Here is a 23,581-nt window from a genome sequence, read left to right as displayed (position 1 = left end):
TATTGAAGAAAAGCAGAATTCATTTGACAAATTTCAGGAATTAAGTTACTTTCAAGGAGGGAGGGACAAGTTAAGATGAGGATGACATAATTGAGATTGAGAGCAGAAAGAGCAGAGGCCAAATATAAGGAAGAGGTTTGAACAATTATTAAGTGCCTACTGTATGCCCAGTTCTTTTACACATGCCATAATTTTAAACACTCATAATATTCTTGTAATGAACTGTCATATCTATTTTACAAACAGGTTAGTTTAGGCCCAGGGTAGTAATGTTCAAGGGGTCTGGAATACATTAGGCATCCAATAAATATCTGAGGAATGACTGGTGGATCTGACTTAACCCAGGACTCTTTAACCCCTAGGCCGAGCTGATTCTTTGTGTACTTTTAATCCACTAGTGGTCCTTTCTATAACTCTAGTCTAGAGTCCAAAAGTACCCTACTTTTCCCTCGCCCCGCCCCTCATTTCCATGTGCCGGAAATTGGGCGCCAAAAGTACTTCCGGGACAGCAAAGTTCCGCCCCGGCAAGATGGCGGCCCCCTTAGAGCTCAGTTGCTGGGGTGGCGGCTGGGGGCTCCCATCGGTACACAGCGAGTCCTTGGTGGTGATGGTGAGGACGCCTTGCGGGCCAGGGCCCAGGAAAGAAGGGGGCGGGGCCACAGGAGAGAGGCTAGATGGGCCGGGTACCGGCGGCTTGCAGCAGTTCCCCATAGCACTGCTCGCTGCACCGCTCTGGCCTCCCTGCAGTCTACAAATGAGTTACAACTTGGCCTGTGACTCCACGGCAGCCTGGCGGGAGACCCGCAGCTTCTCCACTTGGCTCTGAGTTATTCTCAGCCTTTCAAAGCCATGTGGGCGGTGGAGTGTAAGTTCAAAGCAGGGGGCGTGCGTGCCCCGCTCTGCATCCCTTCCCCTACCCCCACGCCCCGCCATGCCTTAGGGAACTAGGTTTCTGAAAGCCGAGTAACTGGTGTTCGCACTCCCCAGTCTAGAGATCGGGGAAAGAACGCGGCCCCAGTGTCTGGTGTTTCTGCCTTGGGGAACCAGGCTATGAAGTAAAGCAGATTTGCATTACGTACTCAGTCTAAAATGTATTATTGCAAACTCTGTTTCAGGCTTACGCCAAATTTTCTGGTGCACCCTTGAAGGTCAATGTCATAGATAACACCTGGAGAGGTTCAAGAGGTACAGTGTAAACTTTAAACACCCCTTTCTGCTCTCTTTAAACTCTACTACCCCCCGCCCCTTTTAAAGCTCTGAGGCATATAGCCATGGAGTACCTTGGGATTTTAATTTCTTTTTATCGTGTCCTTGGCTGCATGTTGCTCATAGTTTGATCATTCTGAGTAATACTTCAAAGTGCAAGCCAAATCATCGGAAATTATGAGAAATAAAAATGTTCTTTAGAACTGCTCTTTGTATAGTTGCAAAGAACGAATATTTTGCTCATTTTTCCCCTGCCACATGTGCAATTGGTATAGATTTTAGGGTATCAGAATCCCTTCAGAGGAAAACGCAAGGCTTTCTTGTATGTAAACTGTTTTTTTGATTATAGGAGATGTACCAGTTTTGACAAGTGAAAACAACATTGTTTCTCAACCAGCAAAAATACTAAACTTTTTAAGAAAACAGGTGGGTTGTTCCTTTTGAAGAAGTAAATTGTTGATCCCTGGATGTTAATTAAAAAAAATACATTATAAGCCTCTGGGATTTTAAAAAATTCTTGGACCTTGAGATAATCATGCTAAGCAAAATAAGCCAGACAGAAAAAGTTGAAAACCACATGCTATCACTTACATGTGAGATATAAACCTAAAAGCAACAAACGAACAGGACAAACAAACGGAGACTCGTAAACATGGGCAATAGACTAGTGGTTACTAGTGGGGAGGGGGAGAAGTAGATGGGGTAAAAGGGGTCAAATATGTGGTGACAGATCTAACTGTGGGTGGTGAACACACAATGCAATATATATATATATACACACACACACATATATATATATATAGACACACACACACATACATATATATGTCTTACTACTAAATTGTACACCTGAAACTTACTGGATTTCCTTAACCAATGTCACTATAAACAAAAAATTCTTTTTTGCGAACTCAGTAGATGATTGGAGATACTTGGGATTTGATATAAAAATGGACTTGAGAATTACTGCTTTATATATAAATTGTACTGTGATTTGAAAGTCATAAAATGAAGAATAGTCGATTTATAATTTCAAGACCTTTGTTTGGATTTTATTGAAGTTTAGATATAAGCAGATTCAATTTAGCCATCTTTGCTATTACACTTATTGATATGATTGTCAGTTTAGGCACATAGTTGCTACATATTTTGTGTTAGGTATGACATATGAGGTTCCACCAACTTTTATTTTTTATTTTTATTTTTTAAAAGCACTTAACTGACAATTGCAGCTAAATGTTTTAAGAAATAATGTATCTAAAATGTTTGAACATGTAAACCTTTTTATAATGTATCCAAAATATTTAAACATGTAAAGATTTATATAAATGCAAGAGTTATCATTGGTTTTGCCAATATTTTTTTTTTTTAATCCTATGTCAACAAATTTAGAACTTTTCTAAATTGGAAGGTTTTCTATTTTCATGGGAAAAATGCAACCAATTAGAACTTTTTCCTTATTGTTAACAAAAATAACAGTAGCGTCTATGTATTAAGTTTATACTACATGCCATGTACTAACTCAAACTAGGTCATTAACAATTACTGAAATAATAGTGAATAAAAAATTTATTTTAACAATTATTGACCCTACTATGTGCATGATGCTGTGCTAAGAACTTTATTTGCATTTAAGCAGCATTAGTCACTAAATGTGTATTTTCCTCCCTTTAAATATCATGCTTGCCATTTTTGAGGAAGAATAGGAATCCTAATTTATTTAGCTACACTGTTTTGGAATGCTCTTGACTTCTGAGGTGTTTTGGTTTTATATTTTTTTAATAGAAATATAATGCTGATTATGAACTCTCAGCAAAACAAGGGGCAGATACACTGGCTTACATTGCTCTCCTCGAAGAGAAGCTTCTCCCTGCAGTGGTGAGCATTGGTGAATATTACAATATTTTAGTGACCAACTGAAAATGTACTTAGTGTATTTAGAAGAAAAGTAATGAAAAAGGCTTAAAGAAGATATTTCATTTATGTATTAATTTTGATTCTTTCATTTTACTGTGAAGCTGGATTCTGTTAGACATTCAACTAGTATATGAAACAACCAAGTGAAAGATAATGTCATTTTAGAAATTAAAATTCTTTGTGGAAGATAGAGTTTGTTGCTCCATGTATAGAATTGGGTGAACTGTAAACCATTCATCTAACAAATATTTACTGAGCACCTACTATATGCTAGGCCTTGTTCCGGGTGCTGGAGGTATAGCAATCAAAAAAACGCATGTTTAAAATCTTGTTTTATCCTTCAGTCATGGTAATCTAATATTGACTGAAAAATTTGTACAAAGTCACTTTGTACAAAGATATTTATGAAAAATTTTCATATCAATTGAATGATCTTTTAATTAAAGAATATCCTTGTAATGTTTTTTCCCTCCTTTTGCAGCTTCACACATTCTGGGTTGAGAGCGACAATTACTTTACTGTGACAAAACCATGGTTTGCTTCACGAATTCCTTTTCCATTGAGTTTGATCCTGCCTGGAAGAATGTCTAAGGGAGCACTGACTAGGATTCTCCTGACCAGAGGAGAACCTCCCTTCTACCACCTCCGAGAAGTAGAAGCACAGGTATGGTTACGATTACTTTCAGAGCCAGGGCCCTCCTGAGGAAGGACAAGAGAGATAGCAGAGATGCACTTATCTGTAGATACCTGCCTAAAAGGGAGTTCTAGAGCATCTTTCGTACCTCTGAAGTCTAATTTCATCCTTATTAGATATACAGAGATGCCAAGGAGTGCCTAAATCTTCTGTCAAACAGATTGGGAACATCTCAGTTTTTCTTTGGAGATACGTGAGTGCATTCCCTTAAAAATCATTGTAATATTATGCGTGTATATATTCAATGAACAGTTTTTTAAAGCAAGTTCCCTTGTTTTTCCCCTCTCACAAATGAGTTTTTCACATAAAAAAAATTATTTAATGGATTTTTACTATAAGACACTTTCTGTTGGTAGTAATCTAATATTGACTTAATATACTGCATATGTGAATTTAAAACATTTGAGATTATTCCCACCTGTCTCCAGTCCCTATATAACACTTGTGAGTAAAAGCGAATCTTTAATTCACAGCTCAGTTTATTCTAAATAAAAAAAAAAAATGATTAGAGTATTAGAACTAATGAGTAAATCCTAGTTGTATCATTTTTATAAGTTAAAATGGGTGGTAAGCCTTTGAAAGACTATATTGTTTACTTCAGAATTGACAAATGTATTTGGGAAAAAAATTTTTTAACATCATCCCAAGTTAATATTTTCTTATGTGCTTTTTAAAAATCCTGAATTTATTTTTAGGCCTTCTACCTTGGATGCCTATGTGTTTGGTTTTCTTGCACCTCTTTATAAAGTACGCTTCCCTAAAGTTCAGTTACAAGAACATTTGAAACAGCTCTCCAACCTGTGTCGCTTTTGTGATGATATCCTAAACAGTTATTTTAGGCTTAGTCTTGAAGGTAAGCTGGCTCCTCTTCACCTAATCTTTGTATAAAGTATTTGCGTATTCTCCCAAAGATGTATAAGCAAGCCAAATTCATTACTTAAGTAAGCCAAATTCATTACTTAAAAAGAAGTTTGCGTATTGTCTTTAAATGCTGGTTTATAGCACTTCAAAAAGTTACATTTTTCCAACTTTATTTTTATTCCCATATGTTCTTATTTAAATAGAGAAATAGATATTTCCTTTTTGGCTATTCTGGATTTTATACATTTCTTGCTTACTTTTCTTTATTGCCCCTTTGAAGTGGGTCATTTTATTCTAAAAGATTAAATCACAGGTATTTGTTGAGGTATTTATTAAGATAGCATTTATCCTAATGCAAATGGGCAATTACTTTAAATGTTGCTTCTAGCATTTTCCTGCGTGAACAGAAATCAGTAGCAGATTGATTTGGGTGAGGTGCACCTCCATGATTCCACTACTTGAAAACTGATTGCATCAGACTGGAGGTAAACAGAGGGCACCTGTTATTTAGGACACGCTTCTTTGGGAATGTGAGGCCTTGTGCTTAAGTGATTAGGATACTAAATTTGTACTGGGAGAGTTGGCAGAAATTGTCCTTTTAAGAAACAAGAATTATAAGGATAATTGGATAAGGGACAGTTTATTTCTTATGGTTGGTTATATGTTTTGTATATAGGGAGGAATTAGTAGTTTGGGAGTTGACCTTGTTACTTTGGAGCAGTGGTTGGCAAACCTGTCTACAGGACAAATACAAAATGTTGAGTCCTATACCAGATTCACTGAATTAAAACTTCTTAGGGATAGATCCCAGGAATCTGTATTTTTTAAGTCCCCAAATTCTTTGGATGCCTAGTGGATAGCTGTTTGGGAGTCACTGCTTTCAAAAGCTATTTAGATAGTTTCAACTAAAGACCTATTTGGAATGGGTCGGGAAAAGGCACAACTAAAATTTGAGAAGAAATTGAGGACTGCTGTGCTCTTTACTAATTACTTTGGCTAGCTACATCACACAGGCCAACAATGTCTACTTTGTGGACAAACTTAGTCTTTTTGTTTAGGGTTTGGTTTTGGAGCATTACTGTCCCTCTGAAATTTGCCTTTGAACCCAGAATGGTTTTTCTCTTTGCTTTTTTGTTGGAGGGTGGAGCACTTGGGAGGGTGGATAGACTCAAAATTCTTTCAAACTAAACAGCTTTAAATGTCTAATCGCTCTGCTGTACACCTGAAACTAATATAAAATAATACTAAATGTCAATTCTAATTGAAAAAAAAAATGCAGCTTTAAAGGCTTTCAAAATTTTCTGTCTTTCTGATTTCTGTCTCTGGCTTCTTAGGCGTTTCTCCTGCTGGACAAGAGATGGTAGATGCAAATCTGCAGAAACTCACACAACTTGTAAATAAGGAATCCAACTTGATTGAAAAGGTCAAGTTTACTTCAATTATAATTTTATATCAATTTAGTGTTTTCCTTTCTGAAATTAATATTGTAATTTCGGTTATGAATTAACTTTACCCTCTTAGTTTTTTTTTAAGAGTTTATTTTTCCAGAAAGCTGTTTAAATATATACTTACTAAAATTGTGTAGCTTAATATAGTATTTTGAATCCAGAAGTGGCCTGATTGCTCTGGGGAAAGATAGAGATAATGGTATTAGGTTTACTTTTACCATATAATTAGTATTTTTCAAGTTAGGAGATCCAAAAGCCTGGCTTAAAAAAAACAAAAAAAAACAAAAAACAAAACTTTCTTTCTGGCTTGTCCGCTTCTCTCTCTGAAGGTTAAGATTTCCTGAGGTTGGCAGCATCTGTGCTTAGCCTTTCTTGTTAATAGCTCTGTGATGTCTTTTTCTTCCATGTGAACTGTTTTATGTTTTCTTCCTATTCTTCTCTGTTCTAAATGTCTACAATTTTTTATCAGTGTGGATATTTTGCCACTTTGGGGGATTCATTTGGTGACAGAGAGATTAAGGAACTGGGTAGAGGAGAGAGCCTACAATAGAAATTTCAAGGATGATTCTGATTGGAAAAATACGAGAGAGCTATGTATTTTTTCCCTAAGTGTCTGGTAAACTTGCTTTTTTTCGTATACAAATGAATAATACTTCCTCTTTCACAAACTAATGAGGCAGTGTGGCCTAATAACACTGGCTAGCAGTAAAAGGCGCTGTGTTATATGAGCTTTACCTGAATTATCTCATTTAATCCTCACAACAGCTCTATGAGTGCATGTTTCTATCATCCCCGTTTTACAGATGAGGATACTGAAGCTTTGAAAGTAGCATATGTCACTTGCCCAAGGTTATTGCAGGTCACAAGAATTAGAGGGTATTTGAACCCTACAAATTGGACTCCAGCATGGACTTTGCAGTTAGTTAGCCATCTAACTCATGAATGAGATTATGTATCCATTACTAGTAGTACTAGTAGCTAAGTTTGGAACTGCCACTCTCTGGAATGACTGCTGTTTCTTTTTATTGTATTTCATGTGTTGTTAGAACCTGGGAAGTGAGAAAAACTTAGCAGTAAAATTGTAAGGATTTATTCTTAAAATAGGGGTAAACTGAATAGAAGCCTAAATTGTCTTAATTCTTTGCCCAACCTAGTAAATCTCATGAGAGGAAATATATTGTTAAGTGTGGATAATGGAAAGATTACTCAGACTATTTTAGACACTAATCTGCTAAATGAAGACTATCCAGTCTAGTTTGTTTTCTATATGTGGCAAAGACATATAAAGAGAACCACGAAATACCTATAAATGCAGAAAGTGAAACCATGAGGCCCTGTCCCCACTTTGTACATTTCATCTTAGGTCATCATCAGTATATGAAAGTTTTCTGACCCTAGTGAACATTCCTCGCACCCCTTCATAGCTGCTCTTCAGTATGATTCACTGTTGCTACAAGACATTAAAGCAAAAAATCCTAATGGCTACTCCTGTTCACTATTTGGACAGAAAATCTAGAATTTAAAAAAAAGAGTTGTGTTTGAGGAAATTAGTTTTCGCAAGAAAAAAAGGTATTTTAATACAATTGATTCAAATAGTTCACTGGAAATACTTTTTTTCATTGGCAAACTAAAAGTTTTATTCTCTTTTATTCTCTTTCCTTTTGTACAAATTCTATGTACCTCTGCTGAAACATTTCCTCATGCTTTATAAGAGCATCTTGAGAAGGAGAGTTTTGCTCTGCACATATTCAAAACTCAAAAAACCCTGCCTGTCAAATGGATAATAAGAAGCTATATTCTGTTGGTTTTGGGTCTTTGATGGCAGCTGCTTTCAAGTCTTTTATGAAGTTAAGCTTATAGTGAGATTCACAGAGCGAATCTTGCACTCTGCTTGTGGGGTGCCCTGGTTAAAGGTAGTTTTCTTAGGTTGGACTCAGTTCTAAATAATTCTTTTCCTAGTGTTTCCAGGGATGCTAATGTAATCCTTAGGCTAAGTTGGAAAGTCTTGAACATTTTCTTAATGTGCTTCGTATTAACTTGTTTCTTTAGAGCAGACTTAGAACTGATTTGTTTGGATGCTTCTGGAATTGGTTTAAAGAATTTGTCCTTTCTGTTTCTTTCCCTAGCTTCCCTTGGTCTAAAGACTCAGTCTGAAAGAGCTGATCTTTTTGAGTGGAATACAGGTCATTTTCATTGAGGCAATGAGGGCTGAAAGAACAGTAGTGCTGGGATAAGACTCGAATTCAAATTTCAGCTCTGAAACTAGTTTTGCAACTGAATGCAAATTCCTTAACCTTTCTGAGCTTCATTTGCTTATCTGTAAAATAGGAAATGATTGTATCTGCTTTATTTTTCTTCACAATGGTGTTAGGAAGATCAAATGAGGTATTGCATGTGAACATATGTTGTAAAAACTGTGGAGCTTAGTGTAACAGAAATATTGCTTTTACACTTATAAGATGATGTCTCAAACCAGGTCATGCTAATGGTTGAGTTTATTAGAGCAGTGGCCCCCAACCTTTTTGGCACCAGGGACCAGTGCTCCTATGAGAATTCAGTTTATGACAATCTGAGGTGGAGCTGAGGCAGTGATGCCTAGCACTGGGGAGCGGCTGCAAATACACATGAAGCTTTGCTCCCTGGCCCACTGCTCACCTCCTGCTGTGCGGCCCGGTTCCTAACAGGCCATGGACAGTCCATAGCCCCGGAGGTTGGGGACCCCTGCAGTAGAGTATTCATTTTGTGGAATTAACTATAATTTTGTAAAGGCATCAAGGATGGGCCATATTGCTTTTATACATATACTGAATCAGCTGGTATTTGAGGTATGACATTTAGAATTCCTGAGAGATTATTTGCAAGAAAAAGTTTTCTCCAGCAGTTCTAGAAACATATGTTCTGCACTCTTCCAGGCTATAGTTTGGATGGGGAGGCTGCAGTCCACATAAATGGTGCCACAGCCATTAGTCAGACGTGTCTTTTGTACTTTCCACAGATGGATGACAATCTTCGCCAAAGCCCTCAGCTTCCTCCTCGGAAACTGCCAACACTTAAATTGACTCCAGCAGAAGAAGGCGATTCCTTACAACGGCTCTCACCCTGACAGACATCTTGCTTTGTGTCCACAGTCATATGATTGTTGCAGTGAACTCTTACACTCAGTGTGTGAAGGCAAAAAGAAAATGCTATTAATAAGTATAATGAAGATTCTAAAACAAAAGAAACTTTCTATGACACCTATTTTTTTTTTTTATTAGGAAGCTTGCATTTTAGCGTGGCAGTGCAATTTAAATACCATCTAAGTGAATGCTAAATGAACTTGAGGGGAAAAAATAAAACACATTGTACTGTATATAAAAAAACCTGCCTTAATCTTGGCAGATTTTTGCCTTTGGTTCACATGTTGCTGACCAAAAGCTACAACTCTGTTTTGATTATGCACTCTTCATTTATTCAAGCAAATTTATTAAGTTTTCTTAGACCAGTCTGAATATCTAATATGTGGCTCTTTGGCTGAGGCCTTTTTCTTCTGTTTAGAAATCTGATGCCTATTTTCAACATTAGGAAAAAATATATTATCCAAATGTTCTTTTTACTTCAATAGAAAAGCCTGTATTTAACTTTAAAAATGAGGAATGTGCTTTATAATTATGCTTTCATGAGTCTAAATTTTGGGGGGAGTGGTTAGTATCATATATATATTAAAGGTTATATATAATATTTATCTGACTATATGCACTTCAATATAACATTAATATTTGCTGTTGTATTCAATATAGGTTAGTAAGGGCTCTTTTAGTTAATTGGGCGAATGTGGCAGCTTTAGACCTAAGTATTTGTAGTATGTCTTTAACTCTAGTCATCTCTTTTCTTGGATAGATTTCAGGAGAACTGAATATGTTGGTCATTGTTATTGCCAGGCTGTAAAGTCTCATTGAAACTTGCCCAGTTCATAGACACTACTCAAAGAGCCCACCGTCAGAGTAATAGAAGTACCTATTGTATGCCTGGTCCAAGTTCACCAGGCTTGGCTCAGGCCAGTCCAGTGGTTTTTCAGAAGAAGCATATCATGTAGTCAAAAGCTTTATGACAACTAATTACTATTTATGTAGTTTAACTACAGTTGAAGGATCCAATGGAATAATCAGAAATAGTAATTTTTAAGAATATTTTCTATTTATTTGTTGCTGAACTGTTAAAGGGTTTGCTGTGCAAGTAATTTTACTTACAGTAAGATCTCGCTTATTTTAGTGGCTGAGGTGCTTCTGTTGTTCTAAAACCACTTCTGGGGTTTTTAAAATATAGGACCATGTTTTTGATTAGTGTCTTAAAAGATTACTATGGTGCTCAGCAAATCTTATCACGTTCTGCAGAAACCCACATGTTAAGAAAACAGCTTTGTCTTCAAGAGACTCATCTAATTTGAGCTGAGTGGAGCTCAGCTGTGTTTGACCTAGATCCTCTCAGTTTGTTCTGTATTTAGGTAGCTATTTATACAGGGGTCTTTAAGTCTTTGTAAATATTTTTCTTGGAAGTTTTAAATAAATGAAAAACAAGGTAGTCTTCAAAATCTTGTTCATCTGTTTGGATGCATTTAGGGAAAGTAATACATGAGTTTCATATTCTGCAACAGGTGGGACCATGTGTGTGTGTGCACGCATGCCCATTATGTGTTAATCTAATGTTACGAATAGTCTATATTGAAAATCCTAACCAGAGGACTTTATTGTCCTCTATGAGTGATGTATATTAGAGAAGGTTGGTTAGCACATTAGACATCTGTTGATGCTTTAGTCAGGGTTAGTCATTTTCAATTATGACTTGTATTAAAATTTCCAAAAAGCATTTGAAGTGATTTACAGTTGTCAAATGCATGTAAAACAGGACAATTAAAATTAGTTTGGGAAGGATAAAAAATTTATAGACGAAAGAGCTATACCAACCCTAACAGATTCTAAAGTTGAATGGTAAATTTAACTCCAAGTTTCTCCATAGACAAAGTCAAAGATAATACTGGGTTATGTAAATTTTTGTCAATAAAATTGCTAATGTCCGTGAATAAGAAAATGTGTTTAAATTTTTATAAGAAGGTGGGAGCTCATGTTTTTACAACACAGACTGCAGCCGATAAGCATACTGTAATGTTTCATGTGTTGAAAGTTTAATCAAAAGCCATCATTTTAGAATAACAAGTATTTTCCTTTTTTAGCAGAGATTTATTTCCGTTTGGTCATTCCAGCTCTGAACTGCCTTTAGCCTTATACTATATAGACCATGATGCTTTGAGATTACCTTTCCTAAGATGCAAATGTGATTTAGATAAGTGAAAATTTATATGTTGGTTTATTTAGTAGAGGTTCTTTGATATAAGCCAATGAGATGCTAGGAGCACAAACCACTCCAGAGATTGCCACACACATAAGAAGCTCTTAGAAAGGAACAGCTTTTCAGACTGGGCAGCTTAAGCTTAAGATTAGCCTGTCAGGATATGCTTTGGAGAAAGTTTGAGTTTGCTGAGATAAATGGGCCCACAGTCTTAAACAAAATGCTGTGAGCTACTTTCTTTTGGAGGTAATGGTGGAGGATAATATAAAAAGGGTCTATGGTTGTGTTTATATTTGTTGGTGATATAGGATTAGAAAATTGGTCAGATAATTCCCATTTGATAAAGATCCTCCATCAGTTGTCATCAGTCATCCTTAAGACTGACCATTCTCATGACACTAAAGAAACTGTAAAGAACATTGAGGATGGTCATTCCTCCGTCCCCCGCCCCCTGCCCCCAAAAAGGTTGACATTAACAAAGAAATCAAATTTTGACTTAGGTATATTTGTATTATTTTGGGGGTACTAGAGGATTGCAGATTTTACATGAAATCAGAAGCCTTTTGATTTCCCTTTGTTATTTCTATTTAATATTGCTAGATACATTAACGTGAAGGAATAGGGAAACTTATTTCAATCAGAGCTAAGTTATAATTTTCAGAACTCTGCAAAAATGGAAAAACTACATATAAAAATAGGCAAAAATTGGAAACAGTGATAGTATCGCAGAAAACCATTTTTTTAAAGGTAGCTTCATGTGATAAAACTTAGCAGTCAGTAATATGTATTCTTAGAGCCTCTTCCAAGAATATACATTTACCGGGTCCATTAAATTTTTTGATAGTTTTTCATAAACTGTCAAAAATTTTAACTCTTTAAAACCAATACATAAATGCTTAAATGTAAAGACAAAAAGCTCAGTGATGGATGCACAGGATTTCTCTGTACTGTTTTTGTAACCTGAGAATCTATAATTATTTCAAAATGAAAGTTTTAAAAAGTAAATTCAATACAGGAAATTTATCATTATCTACATAAACTATGATTTAAAATTTAATGTGCCAAAGATACTATCCAGTATTCAGTTCCAGATAAATAAATATAAATTTATATAAATTAAATGTTATTTAATTTATAATAAATATAATTAATTTATAATAAGTATAATTATAAATGAAATATCATTTCATTCTTAAATTTAAAGAAAAAATAATTCAGGTATGTAACAAATAACTATCTAAAGATCTGGTTCGCCTTACCAGAATAGAAAAAACAACCTAAACCTATGAACTCCTTTTCCTCAGGATATAAAAATTCTATGATTTTCTGTTTGTTATTGTACCTTTTCCTGCTTATGGTCCTTGGATTTACTTTTGAGGATAAAGTATTTTGAAAAAATTTCTATGATTCCATGTGGCAATCCTTCTTTGCTTTGCATGTATTACCTCTCTAACAGCACAGTGTGACAGAATGTATGCGGGGACCACACTTCACTGAAGAAGGTGCAGTCTGTCTACATGCTTTTTGTATTAAGCTCACAGGGATTTAGTAATTGACTTTGTCTTGGTTTGGTTATTTATATAATTGAAATCCTTAGCAGAGCCATGAAATCTGCTAAGGATTTCAATTATTTATATAATTGAAATCCTTAGCAGAAGGAATCAACTTGGAATTCCAGGACAATTTTCCAAACCATTTTTGGCTGTGCTTTAAAAGTACCAAAAAGGCAGTAGGTATTTATGACACTGAAGTCACATACAAACTGGTTATTTTTTTATACATACACATATACACACACATATAAGTATGTATACATACAAAGTGTCATAGAAAGTTTACAGTTGCTTCAGTGACAAAGCAAAGGAAGATTCATGTTTTCCAGTTCTATTACTGAAGACATGGTCTAAACAAAGACTATATGTCTGTGTGAACATTTTCAAGGATGAAGGTTTATAATTTTCATTAAATTCTCGGTTTCTATATCCCCCCAATTTTAAACGTCACTAGCGGTTTTTTATATCCCCGCAATTTTAAACCTCACTAGCCTCCAAATTTCAGAAGACTAAGTATGTTTGATTTCATTTCAAAGTATAAAACCAGATCACTAATCAAGCGTAAGGATGCTTTCGTTTGTTTTCCGCAGTGTCTATGGTTGTGTACCTGGAACTCTGTGCTTTGGGTGTGTATTTATTTGATAGAAAGCTTGCCTTTGGGTTTTGAGTTGCAGTGTAATCGTGAACATCTAGCCACGTGAAAAGCATTTGGACCTTTGTTTTGATTCTTAGTTTTCCTCCTACAAATTCAGAAAAATGCCTTTTAATCATTTAGTTTATATATCCCAGATCCTTGGAAATCAAGAAAAATGACTTGCCAGAGTTAGCATCAGTCCTCAGCGAGTCATGCACTGTAGAGAAGGTTGTGCTGGCCATTTGTTCTTTGGACTACTGGCTACTTCTTTTGCAATGCTGGCATCTTTATTTCTGGGAGAAGGAAGGGTATACTCAAGCTTTTATGTTAATTGCATGAAGATGAGCCTTATTCCTCTTTGGACTTTATGAAATAGGAAATAATATCTTTCCATTTTTCTGCTCATCTGGAAGTAGAAATTTGCAGTGTTTGTAACGTAACAGTAGCATTTTGGAAGATGGACAGCAAAGAAGATAAATATGTGAATACACATATTGGCTTTGTTCCACCAAGCCTATCTTTGAATGGTAAACATTTTAAATATCTGTTCTAGTGTACAAATGCTCTAGTTTTGACATAATCTAAAGCGATGTTGGTCATAATTTCAATATTCTTTCCAGCCTTGCTTAGTGTGAATGTATTTTACTCAGAGACTATGTATAAATACCCAGAAGTGGTGATGGTGAAAAATGCTGTAAAGAATTAATTCCGATAAATAAGAAACTGGATATAATGTCAAAATAGCTATTTTCACAATAAAATCTCAAATTGCTTGAATGTGTATTAAATCCTGAATTGATGTTATTTATTCTTTGAGGCTAATATTTTCATTGACAAGAACTTTGGTGTGGCTGAAAATAGTTATTTAGTGTTGGGACTGAGCTAGATGGAGATTGTCCTTCTTTCTGTGATGCATTGAGATACCTGTGCTCTATCCACCCCAAGTGAAGGGAGGTTAGAGGCCTGCTCCCTAGGCCACTGGCAGGCATTTGATCTCAGACTGCTCACACAACTCTTTGGAGCTACAGTTATCACTTTGGCTCTCTAAGTTTTTAAAAAATTTCCCTTTTGCCCACCAAGATAGTCCAGTGATGTTCCGTGTAATTGAATGGAAGACATACACTGAGATAAATAATGCAGTTCTCGTTAAGGGGTAGGACATATGGGTATAGAGAACGGTGTTAAAGCTGTTAGTCAAGTAAGGGTAGGTTCCCTGAGAAGACAAATATATTTATTAGAATTTATTTTTTTAAATTGAGTATAATTTACATATAGTGTCATATGCATCAATCTTCGAAGTAGAGCTGTTCAGGTATGTAAATACTTCTCTCACATGAGAAGCCAGCCACATTTTTGTTGATATCCCCAAAGAACACAAATCTTAATTGCATATGAACTTCGGATTCCAGATAAAAGGTCCTTGAGTGGACTGAGGTGGTTGATAATGATCACCTACCTTTGGCAAGAGAGGAGGAAAGAATAGTTGGTATTATGGGATAATGGAATTCTTTTGTGGTGAGGCAACTATTTGGAGTCACAAAGTTCAGAACTGTACAGCCAAGAACTTCAGCAACTTCAGTTCCTAATTGCCCAGCACAGAGGCTTGACTTTGGTCTGGGACTGTCCTGGGTACTCAGAAACTCCTGGATGACTGTTTAGCATGATGTCCCTCAGTAGATGGGTAGGCTACAACATAAACAGTGCTCTGTTCTCCTTTGCCACTAATAGCAGCTATTGGTAGGAAAACTTAACTTTTGCTATATTGGGATCCATAGGAGAAAGATTGAGATAAAGGGAACCAGTAAGATCATTGAGCGCTGCCAGTATGTTTGAGACAAGTGTATATAAGAACAAGAAGGAAATAGTGATGGGGAAATGTAAGGGTCTGTCTTACTCAAGATCATCTTGTAATTATGTTCCTAGTGGTAGAGCAAAGGAGAAACTAATCCCTTCGTCATCTAACGGACTAGAGCTTCAGGAGAAAGAATGACAAACTATGGTCCATTTTTCCAGGTACATTAGTCAGCCCGCTGGAATGCTTTAAGAATGATTAAGAAATGAAGACAGCTGTGTATCATCAAAGACATTTGTAATTTCTAACACAGCCAACTTGCTCTAAAAGTTGTATTTTCCCCAGTGAGCGAGAGGCTTTATATTTATCCTACTTTTTGAGTGAGTGAAAGAAATAGGAAAATTTTAACATTTATGAATGCAATTAAGGATTAGTTCCTCAGATTCTAGTTTGGGGATGGTGGTTCTTTCACAAACTCACATTTTGAAAAAGTTAACAAATCTTTTTGTGTAGAAGGAAGCATGACACTTTCCAAATATCACACTTTAAAAGCAAACAGATTTCAGTTTTATTTTAAATGCAAGTAGCAAACTGACTGACTTGAAGATGGTCAGATTGTGCCTATTCTGATATGCGTTGTCCCAGTTTTTCCATGAGGGGAAAAATTGCTTTTTTCATCTAATGATCATGATTTACATGTTGTATTACCTATAACCTCCGATTCAAGGGCAATAGTTACTGCTAAATGGCTTAGAAAAAGGTGAGAATGGGTATAGCAGATGTAGAAATTGAGAGGAAAAAGAACCAAAGAGAAAGGAACTCTAGAATATGATATAATTGGGGCTGTGGAGATGAAGAATGAGATGTAGAGAGACAGTGGACTTTAGAATTAGAAAGCCAAGCTTAACACAAGATACCAAATTGGCGTTCTTGAGCAAGTTACTTGACTCTTAGTCTGCATTACTGTTTATTGCAATGCAGTGGAATAACTGGATCTAAATGGATGAACATTTTTATATGTTTGGTTTTTTTAATTCCTAAAATTTAGAAGACATCAAGCCCTACTTCACCTCTTATGAACCACTTCTGTTAACATACTGGTATCAGTTCTTCCAGTCTTTTAATTTCTATACACTCACACACATGCACAATCCTGTATATCTTGTAATCCCATAGTATGTACTATTCTGTAATGTACTTTTTCACTTAGTGTTCAGAAAATCTTGTAGGTCATTACATATTCTATGTGATTTTATTGTATGAATGTGTACTGTTTATTTCATTCCCTTGTGATGATGGACACTGAGGTGAATTCTTGTAATGGTCCTTGTTACATATTATTAAATTGCTTCTCAGGAAGATCGCATCACTCTACATCCTCCGCAGCCCTATGTAGGAAAATCTCTATTACCCGCAACCCTTCCAGTGCCACGTATTCCTTCTCTCCTCTCCAACTTGATAGACTTAAAAATAGCATTTTTATTTATTTAATGTGTATCTCTTTGATAACTAGTTGAATATTTTCTCCCAGATGGCCACTGTCCATTTGTAGTTCTTCTGTAAGTTGTCTCATCATATTCTACATAAAAGGCAAATTCCTGAACTTCTCTGAGACCCTGTTTTCTCAGCTGCATGCTGGGGCTTCCATGTAGTCTAACTGAGACCACACAGTGCAGATCCAGAACATGGCAGGTGCCAACAGTGTTATTTCCCTTCGTGTTCCTTCCTGGAATAAGAGCTCCCAGAAGATGGAGACTCTTTCTTTATTGTAGTCCAACAACTAGCACAGTGCTTGGAACATAGAAAGGGTTCAAAAAGTTTTTGAGGAAGGAAGAAGAGAGAGGATTTGAAAACATTTTGAGTATATCAGGAAAAGGAGTGAGAAAAGTTGAAGCCAAGATCCAATGAATCAGCAGTGAGAAAAGTGGTGGGTTCCTCAGAAGCTTACTATTAAAATAGAAGAATTTAAGTTTTACTCTCAAAACTCTACTAAGAAACAATTTCTTATAGACTGAAGTGGCTAAAGGGCTTTAAATACCTATATTCAAGGCTATAACCAGCCTGGAAAAGTTGAGTGATTTTTTTTCTGGTAAGCTAAAGAGTAAATATACTAGGAAAGGTGACTAGTTATAGGAAATAAAGTATTTTGTAAAGTGAATAATAATTTAAAAAAAGATTAATCCTGATTTTCACATATTAGATTTGCCAAGACTAGGAGCAAATGTGTAACAATAATAATCACATTAAAAATCACATTAAAAAAAAAGTTTTAAAGTAACCTAGAGCTGTGATGCCTCAGATGGAAGGAAAAGAATTGATGTTAGGTCTTGTTTCAATCAACATGTCCTGTGATCGTGGGTGAGAGAAGTCAGTGGTTCATTAATGAGATTTGCAGATGGCTTTAAATTGAGAGGTATTGTAAACAGCAGGAATGACTGAGAAATGATACAAAGGGAGCTGGAAAGGTTAGGAACATGGACAGGAAATCAAATGATTCAGCCTGGAGTAATGCAAGCCAATATGACATCTGGGGCCAAATAAGAAGAAATACAGATACGCCATGAAAGAGATAAACATGGAAAATATTCATCTCAAAGGAGGTTGAGGGGTACTAGAAGGAAATAAGAGAGGTAGGAAGCAGGAACTAATGGTTTTGGCATGTTTACCATGTGCCCACTAGTATGATTTGGTACTTCTTGTGTTGATTTCTTTTTGACCAAGATTAAGCAGTTCAGAGTTTTTGAGGATTAATTATGCACAAGAGCTTGGTATTTCACGAAACAAAAGCTCGGCTTCCTTCTAGTTGATCTGAATGGTTGTTAGAATGTTATCAGTGCATCTCTATACTGTGGATGTGGCCTGGAAGCTCCAGAAAGGCTCTAGTGGTAAAGATCATTTGCCATATTCCCACATAGCATTTCTCATTCTGTGGGTGTTTCCGAGCATTCTTGGAGCAGCTTCCTCCAGGCTATCCCAGGAGCACAATGGGGGCCCCACAAAACCTTTGGTGAGCTAGCACAGGAGTCCTGCTTAAGCCAAGACGTGTGTCCCATAATGGCTGCCCCACACGGCGGTCCATTCCTTCCCTCCATGCCCCTCTCCCTCTCTCTTCCAGCACCCTGTAGTAACACGGAGCTTTCATCCTAGCCCTTTGCTTGGGTTTCCTACTATCCCTTATCTTTCTCTCTTGCTGTAAAAGTCTAGTAATCATTTGTATTTCCTCTGGATGTCAATAAACTAAATCAGATTTTTATTGGTCTAATTTAGGAATCGCCAACATTTTTTTAATGGAGTCACTCAATTTTTCAGTTATAAGAACTTGAGGAACTGGGTCATAGTGAGGACCTCATGGGGATGAGGAGGAAAGGACCAAGTTCTTCTAGGAAGGACAATCCCTAAGCAGGTGATGTTGACTGGACCCATTCCCCATCCTGAGAAGACCAGAACACCAGCGCAAAGAGTGTGTCGAGGCAGTGAGCTGGAAAGGAGAAATGTCAAAGACATATTGCTTGCAGCTCCAGTTCTAGCGTGTAAGATATGTTAATGGCTCAGATTGGAAGCTGAATGTGTTACCTTTCCCCAATATTTGCCTTGTAATGGGAGCCCCTTGTGCCTAAAAAATTTATTCATTTATTCAGCAAGTATTTACTGGGTGCCTCCTACATTCCAGGCACTATTCTTGTTACTAAAGATACATCAGAGAACAAAACATAGATCCCTGCCCTGTGGTACTTACATTCTGGTGGTGGTGGTGGTGGGGGAACAATTAATAATGAACCAATGAATAAGCAGAACATATAGTAGAAAATGATAAGTGTTACAGGACAAAAAGTAAAGCAGGATAATGGGACTAATAGTGCTAGGGTTGGGGGCAAGTGATAATATTAAATATGGCAGGATAGGCTTCATAAGGAAGATGACATTTGAACAAAGACTTGAAAGAAGTGTTTGGTTGGCCCTGCAGATACCTGACAGAGCATTCAAGGCATAGGGTACAGGTGGAGTCCTAAAGTAGGGCTTGCCTGGCATGTCTGAGAAACAGTGAGGAGGCCAGGGTCTCTGGAAGAGTGAGTAAGGAAGAAAGTAAAAGAGGTTAGGTCAGTGAGCTAAGGGCTAGGAACAGACCAGTTAAGAGCTTGTAGACATTTGTAAGCCTTTGGCTTTTACTCTCAGCCATTCAAGGTTTTGAGTAAAGAGGTGATGTCACTGATTACTTTTTAAAAGGATTACTTGAACTATAGAGTGTAAGCAAGAAGACAAGTTGTGAGTATATTGTAGTACCCTAGCTAAGAGATGGTGGTGGCTCAGGTGGGTTAGGATGGTAACTGTAGAAATATTAAGAAGAGATAGAATTTTGCAGGTACTATCGACAAAATTTCTTGACTGATTAAAGATGAGAGAAAGAAAGAAGCCAAGGGTATCTTCAAGATTTTTGACATGAGCCCTGGATGGATCAAGTTGCCATCAACTGAGTCAGGGAAGGCTATCTGAGGGGGCGATTAGGAGTTCTGTTTTTGACATGTTGAGTTTGTGATGTCTCAAACATCTGCGTGGAGATGCTGAGTAAGCAGTTGAGTTAGATATGAGTCTCAAGTTCAAGAGATACAAATTTGGAGATATACCTCGAAGAGTCATGAGGTTAAAGATGTTATTTAAAACCATGAGACTGAATGAGATCACCAAGTGTTTAAGTCATAAAGAAGAGAACTAAGAACTGAGCCCAGGAACATGCTGAACATGAGATCAGGGCAAGAAGCAGCGAGAAAGGCTGAGACCAAAGAGGTAGGAGGAAAATGAAAAGAATGTGTGTCCTTGATGCTACATGAAGAACGTGTGTCAAGGAAGATGTAGTGACTGCAGTGGACGCAGCCGATGGTCATGTAAGACAGGGACTGAAGCTTGACCATTGGATTTAGCACAATGGAGGTCATTAGTGAACTTGATAATCAGTTTCAATGGAGTTCTGGATAGGAATAGGTTCCCGAGAGACTAGGAGGAGAGGAATTGGGAAGTGTGAGAAGAAAAGAATGATGAATACAATAATTGTAAACAGCATGACAGAGCTCGGAAAGATTATCTAGAAGTAAAGATGCCTACCCCTGGATCCTTAAGCTCCCAGCGAGGAGGCAGCCACCTATTTATTTATGCATATTTATGTCTAGCTGCAAATCAAGTCAGCCTGCAGCCAGCAGTGTTGGGCTAGGTCATTAGAAAATCTCCATTAACAGAGATCCAAAAGGGTTTATCGGAATTTGTCAAGGAACTTTTTATTTATCGCAAAAATACTGTTATTTGAAATATGGGTTTTTTTCCCCATAATGATGAGCTAAATTGTTTTCATTTGTAAATAAGGTCTAGCATATTAACACTTTTACATTTTGTTAAGCCAAATGATGCAGAGACCAAGCCGATCACTGCAGTATTTTCTTCTTTGTCTGAAGGGTTTCAGCTTCCGTGGTTTAGGTAATAGAATTTGTTTCCTCTACCGAGGCCTGGGGCCAGAGAACTGAGCCTAAATGAAGTAAATCTGCATGTTTATTTTCCATTTGAGCTACTTAATGACTGTGTGCATTAATCAGGGGACAGGATGTGAACATATTTGAAAATTAAAGGGTTATCACTACAGAAAGCATTGAGGATGCTGTGAGAGGCATAAATACGTATTGGAGAATATGTAATGTTTAAAGGCACAGACTAGTCTGAAAACAAACCAGAAGTTTTGGTATCATCTTCTCTCTTGCCCTCTCTATCTATTCAGTCACCTAGTCCCACCTGTTCCTCACCTGAAGCTGAAGGGCTCTCTTCCCCCAAGGCCTTTTCTACCTTGGTTCACTACTACAGATACACCATTGGTCTCCCAGCTTCTGGTTTTGCTTCTTTCCAAACCATTCTCCACTTTGTACAAGTGTAATCATTCAAAAATGCAAAATGATCATGCTTCGGTCTTGTTTAATACTTTTAATGGCTCATTGTTGTTATCAAGTCTAAGCCTCTTAACGCAGCATATAACACATTTTGTCACCCGGTTCGGGTTTAACTCTGTCCTGCCTTCTGTCCTCACAATTGAAGATCCAGGCACCCAAACAATCCAAATCTCCAAATACCCCATACTTTAAATCTGAATGAAGAGGCTCCAGTGGGTAATAGACAAAGCCACAAAATCAATTTAACAAGACCAACCAGAGAATTAGATTTTTAGACTCTATTAAATAGAAATGGGAGAGAGGTCCTTTGTTTCAATATTCCTTATATTTCTATTTCCACTGTTCTAATGCAGCCGTGTGACATAAATCATTTGTGTGCATAAATCATTTGTTGGCTGCTTCTCTACTCCTTTGAGGAGTGTCATGGCTCAGTCCTTGGCTCTGTTATTACACTTTACACACCCATTTCACACACTTTTCCTTGTCTGTCTTTTCCATTCCCTGGTCTTTAAACACTACCTACCTTTTGGAGTTTCACATACAGACACTTCCAGCCTCATCTTCCAGTCTCATCTCTTATGAGATAAGACGCCTACCCAAAGACGTCCAAAACGTCTGCAGCAATCTCAAACTTGTATGTAAAACTGAACTCTGACCTTCGCTCTGCCCAAATCTCTTCTTCTGCTGGTCTTTCCCATCTCAATAAATGTCACTTGCATTACTCCAATGCTAAAGTCAGGGACCTGAAAATTTACCTCTTTCTTAGTTTGTAAGAAAACCTACCAAATGCCAAGTCACGTCTGAAATGTTTTACATATAATAACCTGTCTAATCTTTTTAACAAATCTGTAAGATAGCTACTATATTATTACCCACTTTGTAGATCAGAAAACCAAGGCAGAGAGAGGTTAAGTAATTTGCTCAAGGTCACACAGCTTACTAATGGTAGAACTGGGATTTAAACTCGGATAATCTGGCATCAGAGTCCATGTACTTAATCTCTACACCAGCTGTTATTCTTGGCACCTACCTCTGATTCGCCCCTATATCCAACTCATTAGAAGTGCCAACAGTCCCATCTCCAAAAAATGTCCTGAGTCCATCCACCTCTTGCCATCACAAGTGCCATCACACTAGCTGGGCTTTTGCAGAGACTGTTATAACAATCCCTTGAGATCTCCAATTCTACTCTTGCCCTCCCTACCTCCCTCAGCTTAGTACCTCCAGATATTCTTTCCAAAAAGCTAGGTCTTAGCTTAAAGGTAATTTTTTTTTCCAACGAGCCTTCTTTGACCCCCATATCTAAATCGCATCCCCTCATTATATTTTCATATCACTCTATTCCCTATTCTTTTCTTTCATAGTAAACTTCGTAATTAATAATTATACATTTGCGTCTTTATTTTTTAAAGTAAACCCCAGGAGAACAAGGATTTTATTTTTCATTATCTAACCAGTATCGAGCACAGAGCTTAGCCCGCAGTTGGCACTTAGTAATATTTGTGAATAGATGGATGGATGAGTAACTAATATTGAGTAAGAAGTGACTATATAATTTTTATTTTATGTGTTCTAATGAAAGTACAGTTTCACTTCTTTATAATGAACTAATGGGAGTAGGCTGTGTGAATTAGTGAAAAATATGCAATGTATGATTTTTAAAATAAAGTGCGGTTTTATTGTTTCAATGAAAGACACTGTATAATTCTAGTAAGCATGCCACCATTGCTTCTGCCCCCACACTCCTAAGAGGTTCCATCCCTCCCCTCACATCTGTAACTCGGCACGTTGCACCAGGGATAGAAACTGACCCAAGCTGGGCTAATAGAGTCTCCCTGTTAAGAATTTACAGTCAAGAAACCTAGAAACAGATCTTTAAGGTAACTGCATTCATTTATCCTTTAAATATTTCTTGAGTGTCTAGAACGAACTGGTCATTGGGGATATAATGAACAAGATATATCTCTCCTTGAAGGTATTTACAATTCATTGGAAAAAACTGATGAATAAAACTGTGAGTGCAATTCAGCATGTTAAATGGTGCAACATGGGAAGTACCGAGGAGACATGGGAGCACATAGGAGAGGTACAGACTTAGGAAGGCAGAGAAAGCTTCCCAGCGGGGTGACATCTTAGCCAAAAGAAAGCTTAATAGATCCAGGAAACAGTAGGAATGAGAGTCAAGGGTATTCTAAGCAGAGGGGACAGAAAATGCAAATATAGAGCA

At 37.0% G+C, this 23,581-nt stretch overlaps 1 protein-coding gene across 3 annotated transcripts; it reads left to right on the top strand.

Annotated features, from left to right (window-relative positions):
* The first annotated feature begins 512 nt into the window (after positions 1 to 512).
* Positions 513 to 14,426, top strand: MTX3 (metaxin 3). Of its 3 annotated transcripts, XR_005655449.1 has the most exons (10): positions 513 to 610; positions 1,116 to 1,185; positions 1,556 to 1,632; positions 2,992 to 3,084; positions 3,605 to 3,787; positions 3,934 to 4,010; positions 4,513 to 4,670; positions 5,067 to 5,163; positions 6,013 to 6,101; positions 9,122 to 9,161. XR_005655449.1 is itself a non-coding variant. In XM_039874914.1 (9 exons), exons 1-9 carry the CDS (start codon positions 530 to 532, stop codon positions 9,227 to 9,229), a joined length of 936 nt encoding a protein of 311 aa, XP_039730848.1. In that variant the 5' UTR covers positions 513 to 529; the 3' UTR covers positions 9,230 to 14,426. The 3 variants fall into 3 exon arrangements, 2 of the variants coding, with proteins under 2 accessions (XP_039730848.1, XP_039730849.1); XM_039874914.1 differs by lacking the exon at positions 5,067 to 5,163 and having other exon boundaries at positions 9,122 to 14,426; XM_039874915.1 differs by lacking the exons at positions 5,067 to 5,163; positions 6,013 to 6,101 and having other exon boundaries at positions 9,122 to 14,426.
* The last annotated feature ends 9,155 nt before the right edge of the window (positions 14,427 to 23,581 follow it).

The sequence above is a fragment of the Pteropus medius genome, unplaced genomic scaffold (genome assembly GCF_902729225.1).
Source record: "Pteropus medius unplaced genomic scaffold, Ma_sr-lr_union100, whole genome shotgun sequence".
Lineage (NCBI taxonomy): Eukaryota > Metazoa > Chordata > Mammalia > Chiroptera > Pteropodidae > Pteropus > Pteropus medius.
This window is presented reverse-complemented; position numbering and strand designations above follow the sequence as displayed.

Coding starts and splice junctions, on each gene's coding strand:
- MTX3 (XM_039874914.1), top strand. CDS start 530: ATGGCGGCCCCCTTAGAGCTCAGTTGCTGGGGTGGCGGCTGGGGGCTC. Junction 3,085..3,604: donor AGAAGCTTCTCCCTGCAGTG/GTGAGCATTGGT, acceptor CTCCTTTTGCAG/CTTCACACATTCTGGGTTGA. Junction 6,102..9,121: donor AATCCAACTTGATTGAAAAG/GTCAAGTTTACT, acceptor TACTTTCCACAG/ATGGATGACAATCTTCGCCA.